Source organism: Lactuca serriola, chromosome 8 (genome assembly GCF_051521515.1).
Source record: "Lactuca serriola cultivar US96UC23 chromosome 8, Lser_US96UC23_V15, whole genome shotgun sequence".
In the NCBI taxonomy this organism is placed as follows: domain Eukaryota; kingdom Viridiplantae; phylum Streptophyta; class Magnoliopsida; order Asterales; family Asteraceae; genus Lactuca; species Lactuca serriola.
Genome location: NC_136415.1, coordinates 18,872,272 through 18,896,168, shown reverse-complemented (window position 1 = coordinate 18,896,168; position 23,897 = coordinate 18,872,272). Strand labels below are relative to the sequence as shown.

Below are 23,897 nucleotides of genomic sequence, written 5' to 3'. Positions count from 1 at the left end.
TATATCTTTACTTATTTTTCCTCACAGCTTCTTACAAGTTAAAACTGATAGATGAATAATATTTCTTTGACTTTTAAGAGTAATACGGTAATTTAGTTTTATTCAGACTGTTTGGTTTAAAAAAGAAACAAACATGTTATTTAGCAGTTTTTTTAGTCTTAAAAATATCAAAAGTTATACAGTTCTTTATCTAGACAAATATCTTTCCCATTCAACCACTTTATGAAAGACATAATGACAGGTTTATGAAGCCAAAAATAGGACTATGAACTTAATTAGTCAATGTGAATAGCTATTTAGTGGCATTAACCCTTTCTGGATAAAATGATTTAGTTAATGTTAAAACAAGACACCAATGCTCTCTCATTTCTATTTGAAAACACTACTCAAGGGTTTACATACATACTTTCATATTGCATAAACAAAATTAACCCCAACAACTTAACTTCATAAGACTTTTCATCACTAACCTACTCAACATCCATTACTTCAACCTCTGTTTTTGGCTCAATAACACCAGTTCCAGCCTTAACATCCAAAACTTCAACATAATCACCATTCACACCATTCTCACTTCCAGATTTCTTCACAACCTGTGGTTTAGTTTCCTCTTCTTCTTCATCAAGATCTACCTTCAAGACACGTCGTTTAGGAGCCCCTTCTCCATTTGATTTAGGCTCAGTCTTTGGTTTCTTCTCTGGTTGTTTCTTGGGCTCAGCCTGATGACCACCGCCCATCTCCTCATCTTCTTCAATCTTTGGAGCCAAATAGAATCTTAGATAACCCATTTCTGCAATTTTGTATTCCACCACAACTGGCAGCTCAGAAGACAAACTCACTGTCACTTGGCTTGCTAATGGAGTCGCCTTTGTGAAGGAGTTCATGTACCTTAAAGCAAATGTTAAGGAAACTGGTGTCTCCATTTCGATTATAGTTGCTTCTTCTGGCTGCATAAGTTTTTACACAAAAAAGTAAGTAAAATTTCATATCATTTGTTTTCAAAAAGGTCTGTAATTAGTCTTACATACCTTGTCAACAGAAGTATTTTGTCTTAAGACGATGTTTGCAGTCCCAATGTCACCTCTGGTGGAAAATTTTACACCTTCTTTGGTGACAGATATCACAACTACAAACACCAAATTGATCATGAATTAACACTAGATTTTGAAAAGTAAATAGAAGTGGAGTGTTTTAACCATGATGAAAAAAAAAAGAATACCAGTGTCTCCTATGGTGCTAAGATCTTTGCAGATTCTTGCAAACTCTGCAGATGGCATTCGGACAATGGCTTCATATTCTGCTTCTGGTATTCCGAGATGTTCACTATCAATATCCATCAGCTTCATCTCAAAATCAGCAATCTTATCTTGATCTGAAACATTTCGATCGAATAATTCAATATCATAAGCACATACAAGTAGCAAATTTAAAAAAGAAACAGAGGATGAGCGGCGAATCATCATAAAATTGTAGCATATAACTGTACTAGATTTATCAATTAGATGTAACGACCGAAATACCAAACGACAATCCTATATTTAATTTTGATTTGCAGATATAACTAATAGTCTCCCGTAAATTCAACAAAATGCATTCAAAAAACCCTAAAAGCGCATTATTGATGCAGATATTTGTTAAATTCAAAAAACCCTAAAATCGCCTTCAAAAAACCCTAAATTCGCATTAATGAAAGGTAGAAACTAGAGAGCAGAAGTATTACTAGGGCTTTCAAACATGAAGGTGACGCAGTCGCCGCCGTCGTCAGCCTTGACGGTGACAATGTCGTCATTGCCGGCGCATTTTAGCATTTTTGCCATGTTACCGAGATTCATTCCCATTGAGAGGTTACGATCGCATCGGTAGTGCTCGAAACCCTCAGATCTGAGTAGGAGTGAGACAAGCGCTACATGGCTTGAATCCATGGCCTGCAGTGAGAATCCTGTCGCCGAACAGTCAAAGTTGGCGTCGTTCACCAGATCCTTTATGGATTCCATCACTTTCTTCAAAAGACTGCCCTGAACCAACCTTAGTTCCAACATTTTCTCGTCTGTGAGAGAAACTGATGTTGATTCTTGCGAGAGAGAGAGAGAGAGAGAGAGAGAGAGAGAGAGAGAGAGAGAGAGAGAGAGGTGTACAGAAGCTATGCCGAGTGAAGGAGAGGGGTAGAAGATAATGGGATTTTGGCGGGAAAAACTTGTAATCCCGCCAGAAGTTGTCGTCAAAACACAAACGGCGTCCTTTTCCGCTTAATGGGATTTTTAAAATTCAAAGTTTATTAAAAATGCAACACGCTTTTGATTTGTTTAGTGTTATAACATTAACAACCGATAACAATTCATTAAGTTGTTTATTTTTTTTAATTGTATTTAATAGGTTATTAATGTTTTTAATTCTTATTACATAATTTGAATATATTTCAATAAAGTAAACTGTCCACTATGACATATGACATTCAATAGTACAGAAGGTTCATTTAGGTCGACTTTACGTTAATATTTTGACAAATGTGGCATCCGATATTAGCAACAATACTCGGTTGAAATGCACTATAATGTTGTAAAGAAAAACAGAAAAACGTATACTAGTCTATCGAAGACAATCAAATATTTAATGATAAAATATAAAGGGTAAATTACACGAATGTTTATTGTGGTTTTAGGTAATTTGCATTATTGATCTTTAACTTTATTTTTGAAAAAATGACATATTAGCTTTATGATGTTTTGCACATTTGTCATTCAGTCTCTTAAAGAATTTTTCGTGCTTTATGAGGGAACAAAATAATTTTTGAGATGTTCATTTAATCACCTAACCTAATACAATTGGTTTAATATCCACGTGACCATTTGTTTTTATTGACATGTCCATTTCCTTTAGCTTAATACCCTCCGTTCCCTTCAAACCATGAATTCTACTATACACCTCTCCTCACCTAATTGGCTCTCTTCTAATCACCCTCCATTGGCATGAGGGTCCTCATGCCAAGTTTTAGTTTCCACTAATCACTTCTTTTCCCTAGTCCAATATTTGTCGTCACACTTGGCCCCTCTATTTCTTTATATATGTCTATCCTCCAACAATCGTTCGTCGTGTTAAAACAAATTCTAAAAATACTCCTCGAATAAGGTGTTGGTTGTTGTACTTTTGACCAGGAAATGAACGGTTTGGGTGGTTGTTGTATTGCAAGACATGCAGGGGTGGTGGGATATACGGCGAGTCGAAGGTGGTGGGGATAATGCTAAAGTATCAGCCGTTGTTGGGTCAGGTTTATGTGGTCCCACGACGGCGAACAATGTTGGGTACATTAAGTGTGGAAAAGGTAAAAGAGAGTATGTTAGGGTTAACGAGAACATAATAATTTGAAGAGGCGTGGTAAAAATGTGACGTCATCGTTTATCCACGGCCTTCGTCTACCAGAGAAGATAAGATTATGACGCTTTCTTTGTTGTCGGAGACTCCAGATCGGAAAGAGAACTCTTCACCAGTTACAAGTTTTGTAGATCTGTTATGGTCAACCCAAATAAAGAAGTGTAATTGCAATAACAAGAAGAAATCAACATTGACGTCGTTTGGTTTTGAGCTCTGACAACAAAACCCCATTTTAGATTTGTATATCTCACAATAGTTCTTATTCTTTCCCTGAGGTGGAGGTGTTGACTAAGGCCCGACGAATAGTTCTTGAACTCGACAATGATAATACTCAAAGGGTTATTGATGGAAATGAGTATGTTTTGCTTCTATTCGTCAATGTCACTTCTCCACCTTACACCGGTGGTTTTTCCACCTAAGATTTCGTTTTAATGTTGGGTTTATATAGTTTTTTCTATTATTAATTATGAAAAAGTGTGATAAAAATGATTGTCCATCCATTCTTTGATGAAAACCGTATATATATGTTGCTACATGATTGAAAAATTATAATCACAATAAAAAAATCATTAAAAATGTGAAATTTAAATTCCAACCGATGAATTTATTATCGACATTCATCTTAACCGTGAAATAAACTCACTATGCAATGTAGGGCTGTAAATGAACCGAATGTTATACGAACTATAACCGTTCAATGGAAATTGCATTTATGTTCATTTATTAAATAAACGAACGAACATAAACACAAATTCTCATTCGTTTAATTAAACGAACGAATATGAACAATGGTCTCGTTCGTTTAATTATGTTCGTTTATTTAAGTTTTTTTTTTATTCATATATGTTCAATTGTGTTTGATTACGTTATTATATTATATGTTCGCTTATGTTTATATATGTTTATTTATCTACATTCGTGTATGTTTTTTTTGACATTTTCACGGACATAAACAAACGAACATGAACAATATAATTTGTTAAACAAACGAACATAAACAAGAAAACACATTTGTTTATTCAATCATATTCGTTTATTTGTTCGACTAACCTAAACAAACAAACATGAACATGCCCTTGTTCGTGTCGATTCGATTCGTTTACAAGTTTAATGCTCCGATACCAAATAAATTGAAAAAAATTACTAACATACCCAGATTAACATACGAATGCAAATCGATTACTTGTTTATTTCTCCATTTTTGTGAGACAATCATGTATATGCAAAATTGATTACTCTCTAGTTTCTCTCTCATCCAAGATCAAAGACTCCTTTCAAAATGACCTCAACATGCCTTTATAGTCCCTTTAGTGACATTATGAAACTGTCACGAAAACTGCCACAAACGGCTCACGAGCAGTTATAAAACTGGCATAAGACAGCCCTTAATGGGGCAGTTAATAGATGATTTTGTAGGCGGGTCCGGGCCAAGAATTTCCAACAATTGCGTCTACCAGAAATGCCCAAAATACATCTTTGGAAAATACAGTCATCGGTAAATACAATCAAACCAGTTTCCCATCGAAATCGATCATCAACGATTGCCAAATGAAAATGAAAATCAAAACAAATCAACCGTCTATTTGTAAGATCATAGATTTCAAAATCCTATTTCAACTTTCAAGCTTCAGGAACAGCGGTGGCTGCTACGGCCGCTGCAGCTGTAGCTGCGGCAGAGCGTTTGACGGAGGCGGACTTAATAAGATGATTGTAGCTGCCCTTCTCCTTGAATAACTGCGAGAAATGGTGTTTGCAGTATAAAATCCCTTCTAGCGCTGCGTAATTTGATGGAGATAACGAGCATCCCCCATGGGAGCACTTGAAACAGGACTTATGGTACGCTTCGTTCTCCACTGTCACCTGAACCCAAAACCCTAATTATCCCATCACTTTTTAACACGGTTAGGTTTGATTCATACCCGAACCCAAAACCCTAATAAATCTATCACTTCAATTTTAACACGATTTGGTTCTTCGATTCATACCTTTTCAAGAGGATAAGCTGTTTTGCCACAAGTCGCACATTTCTCTTGGGTGCCGGAAAACATCCCAGCAGCTTTACTTGGTGATTTCGTCTACAAAAATGGTTCCAAAAACTCATGACTTAGATCCATCTTCGCTACATATCCAAATCAAACACGAATTTGTGCGAAAACCTACCAGATGTGGTGTTAAATTCTCAGCAAACCTTGCAGCTGTCAGAAGTTTCAAAATTTATCAGAAACTAACAAGCAAAAAGGGGGGGGGGGGGGGGGAAATTGAAGAGATATCATACGTGATTGGAAGTTCTTGTTGAAATTTCCACTCTCCTTGAACAGCTGATCGAAATGAGGCTTACAGTATAGTACACCTTCCATTGATGAGTAGTTGCTAAGCTGAAAGTAAACCGTAATTACTTAAACTCGAATAAGAAGAATGTATGAATGCAGACAGAGTAGAGGGTTAGTATCGGTATTTCACATGTCGATGAGTGTATCTTCATGATAAAAAACATACCTTAAGGGTACCTTTGCAATGGCTACACCTAAAGCATGACTTGTGATAATCAACACCATCAGCAGATAAAAGTTCCACCGGATAAACTGTTTTCCCACAAGCTTTGCATTTCTGCTGTGTCCCAATAAAAGACATAGTTACCCTTTCCCCCTTCTTGATCTATTATTCCTCAATGCTCTTCAATTTTCACCTAAAAATCCCTAAAAAGATTGAATCTTTATAGTTGGTTATAAGTTATAACCCCATCTGTGTCAAAGGTGCATTCTTTGATCTTGATGTATGTTTTCAAGAAAAAAGTAACAAATTAATGGTAATTGTGACATTATTTTGAAGAACATATGAACATCGATTGCTAAAAGGATCTAACTGCTGGAAAACCCAATGAGAATATAGGATCTTTATAAATCAAGAAACTCAGATTGTTTTATCATAAAATTCAAGAAAATATGAACATAAATAGTTAAAACAATCTAACTATTGGGTAATAGGATTTGCATGCCTAAAAAATCAAGTAGTTTATCATTAAATCAAGAATATATGAAGTATGAACATAATTTATTAATAAGATCTGTTTTTGGGAAAACCAAAGAAACTGAAGTGAGATTAGAGTGCTACATAACGCTTCTCAAGAAATCAAAACGTATACGATTAAGTTCAAGAATATTATGAACCTAGATTATTCAATGTATATGTTTCTTGGGAAACCCGGTTGAAAACAAAGATCAAAAGAGAAAATTTATAGATAATTCCAAGAAAATTATGAACATTGATTTTAAAGAAGATCGAATTGTTGAGGAACCCAATGAAATGTAAGCATCATCAGAAACTTTAGTATTGATTTAAAGAAGATACGAAACATAAGAATATAGAAACTAGAAAGTATGTATTAGGATGAATACCTTGATCAATACAGAGACTTTACTTGAAAACTGATAAAAGTCGAAGGGTTTTTTGTGGGTGGGTTTGTGAAGATGAAGAAGGAGAGGTGGAAATCTGGGGAAAAAAAGGGTTTTAGGAGCTTTTTGCAGGGTAGCGGATGGAGCGAAGACGATGACGTGGAGAGAGAGAGGGAATATTTTTTTAGCCTGGAAAATAAAAAAAATAAAAAATACGTATTCCATATTTTTAATGATATATTTTTGAGAAGAATAACCTTACATCTTTATTTATTCATTTGAAGATAAATCTAAACACGTATAAATATTGATTCTAAACATGGTTAAATCCTTATTTAGGGATAATGATTGGTTAGGATAAGATACTTTTTAAAATGTATATATTTAATCTTTATTTTTTTTTTTTTGTAAAATAAACTCTTATACTTTATTTTTTTTAATAATGCAATCCTTGTGACCGGTTATACCCGGTATACCGGTCATATACGAATTTTCTTTCAGGGAAATGACTTGATAGGGTAAGATATTTTTTGAATTGTACATATTTAGTCCTTATTCTTTTTATTGTAAAATAAACCCTTATACTTTATTAATATATGCACATTAGGTCATTTTTCACCGGATTCTACAGTTTTTGCTGATGTGGAAGCACAAGTGGCACTAAATAGCAATTAATTAGCTTAGTCACCGGAGGTGGGTGATCCTCCAACAACAAGAAAAGGGCAGCGACCTTTCTCTTTCTCGTCTCTTTTCCTTCCGGTCGAACAACAATAGCTAAACACCCTTTACCTGTTGTGTTTCTCCGATCTGTCTTTCTTTGCTTCCATCTTTGAGATATGTTGCCAAAAAAAGAAGAAAGAATCGACGAGTGGGCTACCAGAGCAGCTCCTCGCCGCCAACTACCGTCTCTACTTCCTCCTGCCTCCCCTTTCGACCTTGTTGTTTTTGTCACCATTCCTCCTTGCTACCAGTGATGTGTAGGAACACACAAAGGAGTCGCTGGAGATCGGGGTTCTCCCTCTTTTTCATGATGAATAAAAGTTGGAAAAATCTCGTTGTGGATACCACCTGGGTATTTCATTTCAACAAAATAAAAGAAAGGGAAAATGACTTGATAGGGTAAGATACTTTTTGAAATGTACACATTTAGTCATTATTCTTTTTTTTTTGTAAAATAAACCCTTCCACGTCAGCAAAACCTGTAGAATCCGGTGAAAAGGACCTAATGTGTACATATTAATAAAGTATAAGGGTTTATTTTACAAAAAAAAAAGAATAAGGACTAAATGTGTACATTTCAAAAAGTATCTTACCCTAACAAGTCATTATCCCCGTTATTTATTCATTTGAAAATAATTCTAAACATGTATTTATTCATTAGAAGTTAATTACAACACTAATTACGTTTTTTTTAAATAGCAAACACAACACACTTCCCTACCTTAATTCTAAACTATTCATTTCGTTTCCAACAATACGCGAACCTTCAACATTTGGCTGAAAGCCATATTTCTACAAACATCTGATACCGTTGGGCTACAAACCCTTTTGTAATGACATTTATTGAAGGTGTTTATTGAAGGTGACTTTTGGAAGACGACTCGGATACCGTTGGGCTACAAACATCTGATACCGTTGGGCTACAAACCCTTTGAAATAAATCACCTATGTGAATTAGTAGGCCTTGTTTGTTACCATATGACTGGGACCGAGTCAGCGATTTGGGTTGACTCGGTCAGACAAGATATGTTTGATAGAAGCTTTTTCAATCAAACCGTCTAGCCCATATCACTTTCTCGGTCAAACATTGAAATGGAGCTAACTGAAAAAATTACGCTCAGACCCTCTCTTTTCTTTCTTCCCAAAGCGATACCAGCAACGACCGCCTCCATCGAAAACTCTCCATCGCCGTCGTCGGACATAAAGACCGTCCCTTCGTTCGATCTTCGGCGAGAAAGACGTCAAGACGGGTAAATACACAATGCTTCCCTTTCTTTCTCATCTTTCAATGAATCGTTTTTTCTCTCGCAACCAGCAAGCATCAGCGAAGCTGCTTCCTCGTTTGATCAGGTAAGCATTGATTTTTCCTTCCTTGTCTCATAAATACTTCTGATTTCTGCCATCATCGACTAGCAAGCATCGATTTCTGCAATAGTTTCAATTTATGCCATTATTTATCTAAAAGTTTCGATTTTTACTTCTCGATTTTTGCTGTTTCGATTATTGTTGTTTCCGACTTCTGCCATTATTTCTCTAAAAGTTATTTTGTTCACTTCATGTGTGATGTTGAATGTGCCTTTGTTGAATTTATTCGTACCTGAACAGACACATATATTTGTTCAAGTGATTAACAAAGATGCCTTTGCTGATGTCAATACCATGATATCATCTCTTGTCTACAAATAAATAATTTGAGGGTAAAAATGTCATTCTGTTTACTGATGAACATATTGCATTTCATTGATTGCAGCGTTTGGAATCACAAAAGAGCAGTGATTTGAAGTATGATATATGTGGATGGTTATTCTTATTGTATCCATTGTGGTGTAGATAGGATTTTGCAATGATATAATAAGCTAATATACCTCCACCTCAGGTTTAATGATATAATAAGCTCATTTTAGGCCATATATGGTGGTTTTAACTTATAAGCAGATATGGGATTTGATTTTGAGATGAGTGACACAATCATACAAACATTCAATCAAGAAATCAATTTGGCAAAATTTATTAGTATTTCTAGTATGTTTTATAGACTCAAGAGGACGATATTGTTTTGTGAGATGTAAACCTGTGATATTTGGTTATATTATTTGGTGTGGATTTATTATTATTATTATTATTATTATTATTATTATTATTATTATTATTATTATTATTATTAGGGTAAAATGGTCATTTTTGCATCAGTCAACACGTTTAGTCAGATGAACAATCAAACAGTATGATTTCTTACTCAGTCAGAATTTCTTACTTAGACAGACATTTCTTAGTGAACATTTTCTCAGTTAACAACTATTAAACGGGGCCTTAATTTGATGAAAGGATTAAACATTATGACATGATTTAAAAAAATGTTATTTGGAGTACTATTGAATAATAACATGTTATTTGTAGATTTGAAGAAATGATTTCTAAAAAATAAACATAGTGTTTATCATTTTGGAAATAAAGCATAGTTTATTTGTAATAACATGTTATAATTGATAGAATTTAATGCATTTTATACATACTAGTTTGTGCAACGAGAATCAAAATATAAACCTTATGTGTACATGCATTGTATGGATCTAGGTTTTACTATTATAGGTACCTATTTTAATATTCGGAAAATACTAACCTATCGATCTTCTTGGTTTCTTGATTGAAATCTTGTCACAACCACTATGCAAGGATGAAAATAACCCAAACCAAGAATCTCTCTTTTGCTTCACACGTAAGACACCAACTAGCAAATATGAAATCCTATGAGAGAGGGACTTTTTACGAAAATTCTATAACCCTAGAGAGGGGTTATGATTTTCGTTCAAATGGGGAGAAAAAAGGGGGGCATAGAATAAAATTCTAATAGGCAATAAATGTCAGGGTTTGATCCCTAGCATCTTATTTATTGTCTCCAACTTAATTCAAGTTTCTAAGGATAATCTTTATCCTTCTCTGAAATCGTCACATATCTTTATTTTAGATGGTTCTAGAATATTCTAATTAATTACTAATGAATTAATTAATGTTTAACCCATTTAATTTGTAATACACGTTTCCTCGATTACATTTCTTGTATTATTAAAGTTCTAATTTTTGGGAAATTTGGTCATATGTGGGGCGTAGGATAGTCACCTACGCATGACGTAGGTCAACAAGTCTTTGCGAGGGTTTAATGCCCTATGCGAGGGTAGACATATCTATGCAAGGCGTAGGTGCATAAGGTTTAAACCCTAATTGTGGGTTTGTGAGCCCTATTTAAGGGCCTTAACTCCTTGAGACCCTTTCCATACTCAACCTCCACCTTTCCATTCATTCACCTCAAAACCCTACACCCATAGCGTGAACTTTGAAGCATTTTAGTGATTCTTTGTGTGTTTTGTGAAGGAGGCCATTGAAGGAGTACTCGGGAGTCCATAGCTTGTAGATCCACACTTTGCTCTTCTTCGACATTCTCTAGGAGGTATAAAGCTCGAACCTTGATGATTCCTTTGATAGATTATAACACCCGTGTTTCCTGCTAGATTGGTCGTAGTCTGTAATCACTTTGGTCAACTATTGTAACCTTTATATAAATGAATAAGAAAGTATTATTCATATATTTATGTGCTTATGTGTTTTATAAGACATTTTATGCAAAATATATAGCTATTTAATAATATAATAAATAAGATTAAAATACACGTCGAATATAAAAGATTATTAGCACAAATAATCTTAGCCTAGTCTTAGTATACGTAATAAGGATTCCAAAAAATATAAGTAACATTTAAATCCGACTTAGAACGTAGAAGTTATGCTTCTTTGAAGTTTCACGATTAAACTGACACAACTCTGTGTATCGTAAAAAGTAAAATTTTGATAAATTGCTTTTTATCTTAAGTAATCAAAATGAAAGTTGTAGTAGTCGTTAAACCGAGAGCATGCATATAAATAACATCTAAATCTGACTTTGTGAGAAGAAGTTATAATTTTTCTAAGATTCAGTGTAGCAGTATACAACATAGAAATCAAATTTTAGATCGGTTGATTTTTGGCCAAAACAATCTAAACGAGAATTGAAGCTTTTGTTAATAGGAGTCCAAATATATAAAGTCTGTAAAAGAACGGACACCGAATGAGAGAGTTATGCATTCTATACGAGTTTTAACAGTCTAAGCCTGTGTGAAATAAATAAATTTAAAATTAGCCGACGAAGTCTAAATGAAAGTTGTAGATCCCATCAATAGCTACGTGTGGATATAAAGAACGTCAAAAACAAAGCTCGTATGAAGAAGATATGTAATTTTGGAAAACTGAAAAATAGTACGCATGCACGCAAGGGCACGACGCACCCGACAAGACCCCACAACCCCACTCATTTTCACGCCATGTGTCAGGACAAAATTTTTCCACGTCATCCTCTTCCGACCAGGGGAATGGCGCACCTGACCCCAAAACACCTTATAAATAGAAGCTAACCCCCAAACACTTTCTAACACTATCCCAATCAAAGTTCCTCTGGAATATTCAAGATTTAGCTTTAGAATTCTCTAGTTTTTGTGTATCTAGCTAGGCTATGGAAGATCTGAGATTCCGGAAGAGTGGAGTTAGAGCCTTATTTGCGAACTTTCTGGACTTTTAGTCAGGAAAACTATGTAAGTGAGCTACACTTACTCTTCTTTCGTGTAATTCATGATTATAGTCATAAGTCGTTACTAGGTAACTTATGATTAAGATTTATCAATGATTCCTAGTTGTTATACTAATTGATTTACTTACGAGAGAAGTGACTAGAAGGGTCACGTTGGCTTGGTTGTTGGATTTCATAAAGGGTATATGTCGAAATGGTCCTGCATCCCGATTGTCCTGCCTGGTTGATCCTTATTTGCTAGATCTTGAGGTAAAATTTGGTATTATTGAAACGTCTCATTTTCATAACCAAAAATTTTCATTTTTATTTAACTAAATTCTCCCAATTATAAAACTAATATTGAGAAAACATTTATTCCAGATATATTTATTATAATTTCAGAGTAATATTTAATAGGGTCGGTCTTGAGTTATCTTAGGCCCGGTGCAAACACGATATAAAGGCCCCCTAATATATATATATATATATATATATATATATATATATATATATATATATATATATATATATATCTAAAGCTTATGATGAACTGTACGAGGAAAAACGAAAAATAAAATTGATTAAATTACTCTAAATGTGATTTTGTAAAAGTTAGGAAAGCCAAACTTGTAACTTATGGGAATTGGTTTATTAGATGGAATTAACTACTAAATTTGAGGGGTTGATATGTAACTTGTATTTATTTAAAAAAAACATTGATTTTACTAAAAGGATGAATAAGGCGGGGATCGAACCAACATCAAACAAAAATCAGCGCGCGAAGGTGAAGGGATTTTGCCGGTTGAGCTAAGTGACATTTATGGTTTATTTTTGAAGAAACATATATATATATATATATATATATATATATATATATATATATATACACACACACACACACACACATACACATTATAAGTATATAATTTTGTTAAATTTGGGCCTTATTTTTTTCGGGGCCATGTGCGACTGCACACCCTTAGGTCTGGCCCTAATATTTAAAAATGCGGAGTCTTCACTGCTGCTGATGAATGTGTACAGTCACACCTTCGCCTTCCTGAGATAATCGATGATACCTGAAACAGTAAACGACTGGGTAAGCACAAATCTTAGTGAGTTCCCCCCAAAATACTCCATACGATAAAAATACAATCATGCATCGGGTCCACTCGGCCATCGGGCTGGAATACCCAGGGTTTGTTGGCCTACCGCCTCAACCCAACCGTCGCTCTACTAGAGCCTCCGTACCTTCGGCATACGGCCGACCCGCACGGGGTATCTTGGCCTACAGCACAAAGCATGACTGCCTCAACCCACTGCTACCATATGTCAACATATAAACAAACAAGGATGAAGTAGACACATAATACAAACAAACAACAATCATACAACTCACTCTCGCCTAATAGTCCTCTCACACCACCCAATCCCACCACCAGCTAACCTCCATGAAATGTGTAACCTTAAGTAGCTAGAGGTGAGATAGCCACCCGAACAGATGATCCTATTCTAGAGCCACAACCAAACAAGGAACATGCAAGAAAGCCTAGATCAAGAGTTCTCAAGCTATCCTACATGACCACAAACACTCCCTAAGGCACTCTACTAGATGATAACTAACAGGTACATATAACATATAGATCCAACCGTGCACTATAGCATAACAACATCCTAAATACCAGGATACCGATATAGCAGATCACTACAACATAGTAGGATCCTATATACCAGGATACCGATCTAGCAGATCACTACAACATTGCAACATCCTATATACCAGGATACCGATCTAGCAGAGCACTACAACATAACAACATCCTATATACAAGGATACCGATCTAGCAGAGCACTACAACATAACAACATCCTATATACCAGGATACCGATCTAACAGATCACTACAACATAGCAACATCCTAAGTATCAACAATCCAAGGAATGTATGATCGTCTATATTCAGAGGTGAGATAGTTACACAGACAGGTGGTCCTACTCTAGAACCATAACCAAATAAGGAACATGTGAGAGAGCCTATACCAAGAGTCCTCAGTCCATCCTACATGACTATATACAATCCCTACTACATCATTCTACTGACAGATAACCAAAACTAGTGGGCCGACATTGGTGCCTTCGACCAACGGTACAATGAGGCAAAACTCACCCGAATCAAAGAAATATGAACACTGCGATACAACCCCTTTTTCAACACTGCTTGCTCCCACGAATCCACTAACATCATAACCATATAGAATCTTAATCAATAGCCCAAAATCCTCAAGTTTGACCCAAAGTCAAACTTGATAAAAAAAGTCAATGAAAGTCAACGGTCAGTAGACCCTCACGACGTGGCCATTTATGGCTCATGTTGTGAGCCACTATAGGAAAAAATACCCGAGTCTGACCACCCTCACAACGTGACATGCATCTCCTCACGTCGTGTGGTCCGTCTGAATGCCATTTTGATTCAAAAACCTCTTAATCCATACTAATCCATCTGTTCCATAGGCTTCCTAACACCCCAAGGATCATAAAAATCGAGGCTTTAAGGTCTTGTATGTCCAATACAAGACTTGTGATCAAATTAGGTCATTCATGGATAAAAAGAAGATAAATTCTCATGCATGAACTCCAACATCATTCAAACTTCAGATCCATGACATATAAGCATCTAAGGACCCTAAGGACCCATAAAGTTGCCAACTTTATGGAGTCCCAACACTCTAACTCTTAAGATATTGGATAAATATGCATAAAACCTTAGATCTAACAATAAGGAAACATAAAGCTTGGATCTTGATTGCTCACATTGGTCCAGAAGTGTGGCTAAAGGTTGCAAATGAAGCTTCCAAGATGCAAACATGCTTCCATGGTGATCTCTTCTTCTTCAAATATCCAAAACTCCACCAAAATCTCAAGAAACAAAAGCAGAGGCTAGGGTTAGGTTTTTACCGAGTTTGGGGACGAAGGAGGCTGGTTTGGAACCCTAAAATGAAGTTTATGGGGTTTAAATATGATGGAAACCCTAAAACACTATGGGCTTGGGTTGTAGCGTGTCACAACCGGAAATCTTGTGTCATGTAACCTTTACATTCAAGCTAATGTGAATCAAAAACTTAAGAACATGATTGACACCTACTATTATAACATCAAAAACTTCAATCAAATACATCATACAAGTACTACAAATAGTCATCAAACAATTGGAGACCCTAGAAGTCCTTGTTTAAGTCCATTTTGGACTAGGACTCCCTTATTGGATCCAAATGGACCAATAAGCTTTCAATTAGACTATCATGGGCTTAGAACCCTAATTGGGCTCTAATTGGACCCACACTAATTTATTTCAACATTTTAGGTCATGTTGGACCTAGAATGAAATGAATTAAAAGCCTTGATACATGAATAACCTAAACTAGTCCAATGAAAATATAAAAATCCTACCACATTCCTTTAGACTTAAAACATACCCAAGATTAACTCTAATATTGGGCTTAGGGGCAAAGGCCCAATTTTTTTTCCTTTCCCTCCCAAAATCTCGGCCCAAGGCCCAAACCCAAGAAAAGGAAGAGAGTTGACTTTGGTTTGCCACCTCATTATTGTCTCTTGGATATCCATGCAATTTAGTCCATATCTCCATGCATATCACTTCAAAGGTCATCTCTTCTTCCTCTCTCTCTCACTCTCGGCCACTTCAAACACACACACACTCACAAAAATCTCTCAAACTCTCTCAAGAACACTCTTCCCTCTCCACTTAAAGATCACGAAATTTAGGGAGCATTCAAGAGGAAATTCCCACAAATTCTTCATCTAAGGTAAGATTATGTTTGAATCTATGACTTAGATTCTTTTTGACATCAAAATCTTTTCCTAATCCATGCAAAAATCGTGATCTTACATCTTAGAAGCATACCAAACTCGAGATCTTCAAGGAAAGAGTGCTAAGGCTAAAAATCACCAAGTTTTCTTCCATATTTTCTTCAAAAACCGAAATCACACACCAAGGTGAGCTTCATACCCCCCTATTTTCTGTTTTTATGAGTTTTGTGGGGGGGGGGGGGAATACAAGTGAAAGTGTAGATCTATATGTGTTTTGTATGCCTTGTATGATTTCCATGCATATATGTATGCTTTTGTGTGTTATAATGTTGGATCTAGCCATGAAACCCCTCAAAACCGAGATATACCCTATGTTAAATGATTTTAGCATCAAATATATTTCTACATACAAAGTATTTCTAGAAAAATGGCTAAATGGTTTAGTAACAATTTCTTTGGGCTAAAAACACAAATTTTTGGACCTAAAATGTGAAAAATACAAAATTAAGGGCCCAAATTGACATACCACGAATTCTGATGGATGAGGTGTGTTAAAACAGTTTCAATAAAACAATTTCTGGAAATATACTCATTTGGAGGATTAAAAACATAAGTTTCAAGCTTAATGGGCTAAAAATGACATTTTCGGCCCAATAAGGCCCATTATGCGAAATGTTCTGTTTTGGAGGGCCAAAACTGTGTTTTTCTGCAAAACAGTGGACTATAAGTGTTCCAAGTCCTTTTCAAAAGTTTAAAATGCTTTTTAAATTTAAAAAGGACCAAAGTTGCAAAAATTTTACAATTTGGGCCAAAATTGTCAAAATTGCGAAAAAGAAGGGTTATAACCGAGAAAACTGAAATTTCAGGGACTTAAACTGTTTTCATTTAAAAATATGCTGAAAAATATCAATTTCAATAATTTTTGGTGTTAAAATGTCAATAAAATTGATTTAAGGACCAAACCGGAAAGTATTTAATTAAAGGGTTGAAAAAGTAAATTTTACCAACAATGAGGGGCTGAAAACAGAAAACTTTCAAGGCTAATTCAATACATGCAATTTGATCAAACAATGGTACCGCGACTATCGACGAAACACAATACATTACAATACCCAAAAGTCGTTGTTAAACGAATTGGTTCGGTCTCGAACCAATAAAAATCCGAAACTACTAACACGACGACACTATGACACTACGACACTACGATTCATACAAGTAACGTTTGGGAATTCAATATACATGCGAGTGTGCACAGACGTCTACGCACCATCTTTGGGCCCCAAAAGTGTAAAATCTTGTTTGTTGGGCCTAGCTAGCCCAATGACCTGATCTTAAGGCCCGAAGACCTCTATCTTACGAAGTGTTGGGTTTTACCGATCTGACACAACGTAAATGGACTTTCAATGGCTTGTATACTACTGGTCCCCAGGGGTCCTTTGGTATTGCTAGTAGAGTCTACCTTTTTATGCGAGGCGGGTCTGGGACCCCTCGTACATTTTTTATCCCCAACCGGTTAATGGAGTCATCGAGGTCTTCGTGTCCTCTTTCTCTTCGGATGTGGGACTACACGTAGTCAGGGCGGTTGGATAACGTGATTAGTACGGACGACGCCTACGGGATCGTTAGTATAGCTATAAACTGGTCGTTTGTGTAATGCGTGTTTGTAGCAATTAATCATGCTAAAAAATAATCCAACTTAGCCTGGGACTGACACTATACGCTATGCAATGGTTTCAATGTAACTTCATGGAATTCAAAGAATTAGGAAAACATCGAGTTTTCCTAGGGTTTTTCATTACATACGGATTCGAATGTACATAACTCAAATGAACAATTTTTTACAAGTATAGAAACAAACAAGCATACCTATGGATCTTCACAAACGTTTTCAAAAGCTTCTCTTTTCAGAAAATATCGGATTTTCTGGTGGTTTTCAAACGATACGAACATTGTTTTTCTTCAAATACCGCTTATGAACTCACCAACATTTCACATGTTGACGTTTTTCAAAATACTTGTATTCTCAGGGAACCAGTGAGTCGAAGGAAATCGTACTCAGTGATGGCTTGCAGTTTATTTATTAACGAACTGAACAATTTATTTTTGGGAATGTAATGTTTAAACAATGTACTTCATGTAAACACTACTGGTTGTACTATATTAATGCATGGGGACGAATGTTGTTATGTTTCATATATATTCAATGTTATGGTATTCAATTGAGTCACGACAGCCCCCAGACGTTTCCGCCGTCTGGTTCGGGGGTGTGACATAGCGTACCTCACATCGTGAGCTCTTAATGCTCATGTCATGAGCTCAATTAAATCTGAATCTTCATTAAATCCATTCTCACGTCGTGACCCGTCAATGGTCACGTCGTGAGCCCTGATTTTACCCTAAAAAACAGGCCTTTGACTTCTTGAAGCCCTAAGTCGATCCGATCTATAAATGGGGTGTTATCATTCTCTCCCACTTAAATTTGATTTAGTCCTCGAAATATCTTATTGTTGACATTCTATAAATTACCTATTGAGGGCCCTTCCCGTCCGACTCCTCTAACGCTGTCTCGTATTGCCTGAAAGCCAAGACTCACACCCATAACATTCAAAATCCAAATCTGGGATCGTAAGCTAAATTAAGCAGAGACTCCAGTGGCAAGATACACAAGTGCAACACCTCAACACAATCAATTACTTCCTGATACATCTACAAATCTTACAAGGAAGAAGCAACCTGACGATAAACAATTCCCCAAAACATCGATAATTCGCAAGTGAAGAATTCACTTTTCATGGCAGGACCTCCAGGTCCTGAAATCGCGAACAACCCTTCAGCCACTGAACTTCCCCGCTGACACTCATGAACAAGGTCTCCCTACCTTGCATTGCTCGACAATATCTGAAATAAGAACTTCATCCCACATCATAGTTGCCACTTACACATATTGACGCATCAGAGAGGAATTTTGAAAAAAACTGACAGATAAGGCTAAACCATATTTCCTATCAATTATGATGACCGATATCCATAGATTGATCGGTCCTAAATCTACTTGGCCAACTGCTGCCTACTAACCCTGCATGAAATGCACCAACATAAGGGAATCGAATGATCGTATACAAAACTAGACCGGGCTCCTACTCCGCTCTAACAACCCTACTCATATATCTACTAACCATACTCAGGTTCACATCTGATCCACTAATCGACAACAGTACTCGGGATTACCCCCGATCCACTAACCAACAAAAATACTCGGGCCTACCTCGATCCAATAACCAACATCAACACTCAGGCCTACCCCTGATCCAATAACCAATCAACAAAACTCGAGCTTAACAAAACTTAACGATCCTACCAAGTCTTCGGGCTATGACTCAGACCTCCAAGCCCCAATCAAACAAGAATAGACAAGGAAGCCCTCATCATAACCCTCAACCTGGTCTCCTATCACCCTAAAGTCTAAACACACAAACACACCTTACATATGCTACCACAACTAAAACTAATATGACTTGAAGGGAATCCAATAGCTGACAACGAGCTTAATACGAAACCGAAAGATTCAATACCTGTGTAACGTCCCAAAAATAATGGCTTAAAAATTTTCGTCTTTATATTAATAAATCGTTAATACATATCACTTCCACAAAACCAAGGTAATCAGGATTCATCAAAACATCATCAAATCAGAGTAAATCACAAAATGCGGAAACATGTGGTGTGTGCTTTGCAATCATCCTAAACTTTTCCATTTGAAAACCGAAGCACCCGAAACATAAATTGAAAACCGTAATCACAAAGCTTAGTGAGTTCCCCAAGATACCTAATATCACATAAGGCAATCCCAATTGAACCCAACCATTTTTTCAAAACCGCAATGCATGCATTTGTGTCTAATTTTTCCTAAGGACCCCTATCCCTAAATACTTACAATCTTCATAAACACTCGCCCACTTTTTCAGAACAACGCTCATTTTATGCATCCCTCCAAATCCATCCGCAAAACTTTCTTAACCTCAAGGAATATTTGGTTAAACCCCCAAGCATATATATGGAAAAATAACCTAGAAAAGAAAATTACAAATAAAATAAAAATACAAATTTTGGTTTGAATCTTTGATACTTTGTAACTCTTTTTCATGTTGTCATACTCGTAGATTCTTTAAAACATTTCATCACTCTTTTTTTTCATACGCACTTTTTTCACTCAAACTAAAAACCTAGAAAACATATGCTTACGCAAGGGGTTTTAACTTCATCCTTTATTGATTAAGGCATTCGTATTATGTGCAATGTCTACTTAAGCAATCATAATCACCTCTTTATTCCTTGGTCAAGGAGGGTATTAATGCAATACACCTCTTTATTTCTTCTGTAACATGACTCCCTTTAGCAATCATAATCACCGGACTAAAAAATGTCGCTCAAAGTCTTCTAATCTCTCGTTAACGACTCGACCCCTCGCTTATTCCTCTCACGCTTTAAATAGTCGTTCTATTCTCAACCTAACTTCTGCAAAGATCAAAAACAAAAACTACATAATAAAAGGAAAACAAACATTAATTTAAAGTTCCTACATTACCCTACTTACTATAAGTTTTAAAACAACCAAACAAAATAAAACAAACAAAAAGAAAATTGTCTTAAACACTTCAAACACAAATAAAATAAGATTGAAAAGTAAAAGAAAGATAAAGGAAAAAGAAATGCAAACTCAAATGATGGGTTGCCTTCCGTAAGCGCTTCTTTTTGTGCGAGTCTTGAGCTGAACTTTCAACTTAATAAACTTCTAATAAATTAAATGCCAATCCATCCGTTGCATTGAATATTTTTTTGGACCAATTTGTAAAATTCGACTCTTTGCTTCTAAAATTAGCCGAACGAGCTTGAACTCATAAAACCCAAGAATCTTGACAAGGGTTGGAACCAATTGAGTACTAATCAGAACCCGGGATGATTGCATAACACACACCACCGCCTTCTGCATTTTGTGATTTACTCTGATATTTTATGATATAGTGATACACTTTTATCCATCTTGGTTGTATGAAAATGTTTTCGATTACCATTTTATTAATTCTAAAAATGAAATTTTTGGGTCTTTCTTTTGGGACGTTACAAGTTGGTATCAAAGATTTAGTTTGAGGGATTCAAACATACTCTCGGGTGTGTATGAACTCAAACTGAGGACTTGGTAAAGAAAATTCAAAAAGGAAATGTTTTAAAAGAAAAGGGTTTTCTAATATAAGAAAGGGTGTGGTGCACGCAAACGATGAGCTCAAGTAAGTTTTCCCAAAATACCCATACATGTTATCTGATATGATTTGATTTGTGAATCTGTGAATCGCATGCTAGTTAGGGCTAAGGATGTAACACCCAAAGTTTTAAAGGCCAAGAAAGGAAAGAAAACCCTAACTTTAAGGGGGGACTCGGCGAGTCCAAGCGGGATCCGGGTCGAGGAGTAAGTGACCGACTCGACGAGTCGGCCAAGGAGACTCGACGAGTCAGGTCTGTTCGAGGAAAACCCTAAATCCGGGACTTTGGGCGCTATTTAAGCTCCTTATTCTCTCCATTAGGGTTCCTTAGAGCCTCCCTCATACAGAAAACGAACCCTAAGCCTCCATTGTTGTGCATTCAAGCTTCCAAGCCATTTTTGGGTGATTTGAAGGAAGAAAAAAGAGGGGAATCAGGGAAGCTTCAAGGATTGGCTTCAGATCTGGAGTTTGTGGAGCCTTTCTGAGGTATTGAAAGTATTAAGTCATTTCCTTCCTTTAGATCTTCTATGGTTGTGAGATTTAGGGCTTTTTAAGTCATGATTAGTTGTCCATTTAAGTTAAAAGCCAGATCTGGAGTTGCTACTTCAGATCTAAGCCAATTTTGGTCTTGGGAAGCATAAGTTTCAGCCCTTGAGTTGATTATGGAGCCTCCTTGCCTTAAACCCTAGTTTATGGTGTATTTTGCCTAGATCTCCTTCTCTACACGTAAAGTTTGCAACTTTACATGAGGATTGGGCTTGGGAAGGGTAGATCTACAGTTTGGAGTCCATGCATGACTCAAAAGTCCTCTGCATGTATAGAGATCTGAATGGACTCGGCGAGTCCTTTGAGTGGACTCGGCGAGTAGCATGAAGATGAGGAGGAACTCGACGAGTGGGATGAACATCTCGTCGAGTCAGATGAAGTTGGGTAGGAACTCGGCGAGTTGGATGAACAACTCGGCGAGTCAGTTTCTTGCTATGTGGATATGATTGCTTGAGTATGTTGTGGTTAGATTTTCCCTTGTCTGAATGCTGCTTGCTTTGTGCATTGTGGGATACTGAGTGATGGGAGTTAGCCATTAGGTGGATACGACACGTCACATGTGATCAGGGTTGAATAATCTCAGAGTGCTGGATTTGGTCCTATTGCGCAACTCTTGTTTGAGTCCAACCATTGTAGGGACGAGTCTTTTACTTGAAGGATTATCTGAGCCTCGTCACATGTGATGGTATCCAGGTGATGGCTAATTGGCATCACAAGGAGACCTTCAGCAGCTGAGGATTGGTTTGAGTTGAGTCAGAGGTTTTCCCAGGGTAAGCCTAGGATGAGATAGTGCTGGGAGCAGTAGTAGTGGATAAGGGACCTGGTGGAGTCGAAGCAATTCCTGAGGAAAGTACGGATAGATGTGGAAGGTAGTATGGTCCCGTACTACTAAAAGTAGAGGATCCGTACTCGATTCGGGAAAGGCCGAGACAAGACCGGGAACCTTGTAGGGTGTGTTTGGTCTCGCATCAGTGATGAATATTCTGATAGTGGTTATGGTATATTTTCAGCATGGTGACATTGCCAGAGAGACCAGCGGGCGGATCAGGTGTCGGAGAGGGATCAGGCTCGGGTTCAGGGGCCGAGCAGCTCGAGGAGCGAATGAGGGAGTTGATATCCGCCAAGGTTACGCGCAGTATTCTAGATTAGACTTCTGTGATCTTTGGCATGGTCAAGGAGGGTATATTGGAGATTTTGGATGAGAGGCTGGGAGCCTTCTGTACTGAGATGATGGCATTGATGGGAGTGCGTACCTTGACATTTCGGGAGTTCAGGGCTTGCGGGGCACCAGATTATCATGGGGCTAGGGACCCCATCGCTAGCAGCAGATGGTTGGCTGATGTTGCCAACGCATTCCGTACGAGCCGGTAACCTGAGGGGGACAAGGTCAGACTCGCTTCATGTCTTCTGAAGGACAGAGCGAGGGATTGGTGGGAGGAGATTGGTCATGCTTTGGGGGATGATGCCGCGTTGGACGCGATGACTTGGAGCGATTTCTCGGCCAGGTTCAGGGCGGAGTTTTCACCAATTATTGAGGTGCAGCAGTTGGCACGAGAGTTTCAGGATTTGACGCAGACCACTGAGACTGTGGTGGAGATCACCACCAAGTTCAAGGAGAGGGCTCTTCTTGTACCTCAGTAGGTCACGGATGAGGAGATGAAGAAGGCCCGATACCATGAGATGTTGAGGGATGACATCAGGGAGTTCGTGAGCAGATCCAGCTGTAAGACGCTGGAAGATATGATTTCTCGGGCTAGAGAGAGGGAGAGTGATTTGGAGCAGATCCGAAAGAGGAAGTCAGATGAGGTTCAGGTAACTGCAGGTTCAGGCAAAAGGCCCAAGGGATCGGATTCGAGATCGAGGGATTATCAGGACCGCAGTCGGTGCGGGAAGTTTGGCAGGGCGCACGGGGGCGCGTGCAGGAGTGGTAGCGGTGGTGAGTATGGCTGTTTCAAGTGCGGTCAGGCTGGTCATTTTAGCGGGGCCACAAGAAGGCCCAGTGACCCAGTTTGTTTTCAGCAGGACGGGTGATGGCACCTGCCCCTGCAACTTTGAGGATCACAGACGGCCGTCAGGGCCGTGCAGAGGCGCTTGCGGTAGGAGGCAGAGCTCTTCAGATGACTACCTTGGAGGCGTGATCAGCACCAGACGTTGCAGGTATGCGATTTCTGTTTTCAATTCTTTTATTTGTGCATA

At 37.4% G+C, this 23,897-nt stretch overlaps 2 protein-coding genes across 4 annotated transcripts; both read right to left on the bottom strand.

Moving 5' to 3' along the window:
* Positions 1 to 339: 339 nt before the first annotated feature.
* Positions 340 to 2,132, bottom strand: LOC145066475 (DNA sliding clamp PCNA-like). Its single transcript, XM_079013737.1, has 4 exons — positions 1,721 to 2,132; positions 1,220 to 1,372; positions 1,029 to 1,126; positions 340 to 947 (listed from the first exon to the last, which is right to left on the bottom strand). Exons 1-4 carry the CDS (start codon positions 2,037 to 2,039, stop codon positions 471 to 473), a joined length of 1,047 nt encoding a protein of 348 aa, XP_078869863.1. The 5' UTR covers positions 2,040 to 2,132; the 3' UTR covers positions 340 to 470.
* A 2,688-nt stretch (positions 2,133 to 4,820) lies between these two features.
* Positions 4,821 to 6,947, bottom strand: LOC145066477 (LIM domain-containing protein WLIM2b-like). Of its 3 annotated transcripts, none has more exons than XM_079013741.1 (6): positions 6,765 to 6,947; positions 5,866 to 6,080; positions 5,645 to 5,744; positions 5,530 to 5,564; positions 5,355 to 5,444; positions 4,821 to 5,229 (listed from the first exon to the last, which is right to left on the bottom strand). In XM_079013741.1, the coding sequence occupies exons 2-6, from the start codon at positions 5,998 to 6,000 to the stop codon at positions 4,990 to 4,992; spliced, it is 600 nt and encodes a 199-aa protein (XP_078869867.1). In that variant the 5' UTR covers positions 6,001 to 6,080; positions 6,765 to 6,947; the 3' UTR covers positions 4,821 to 4,989. The 3 variants fall into 3 exon arrangements, with proteins under 3 accessions (XP_078869867.1, XP_078869868.1, XP_078869866.1); XM_079013742.1 differs by having other exon boundaries at positions 5,866 to 6,055; XM_079013740.1 differs by having other exon boundaries at positions 5,866 to 6,065; positions 6,765 to 6,946.
* Between the last annotated feature and the right edge of the window lie 16,950 nt (positions 6,948 to 23,897).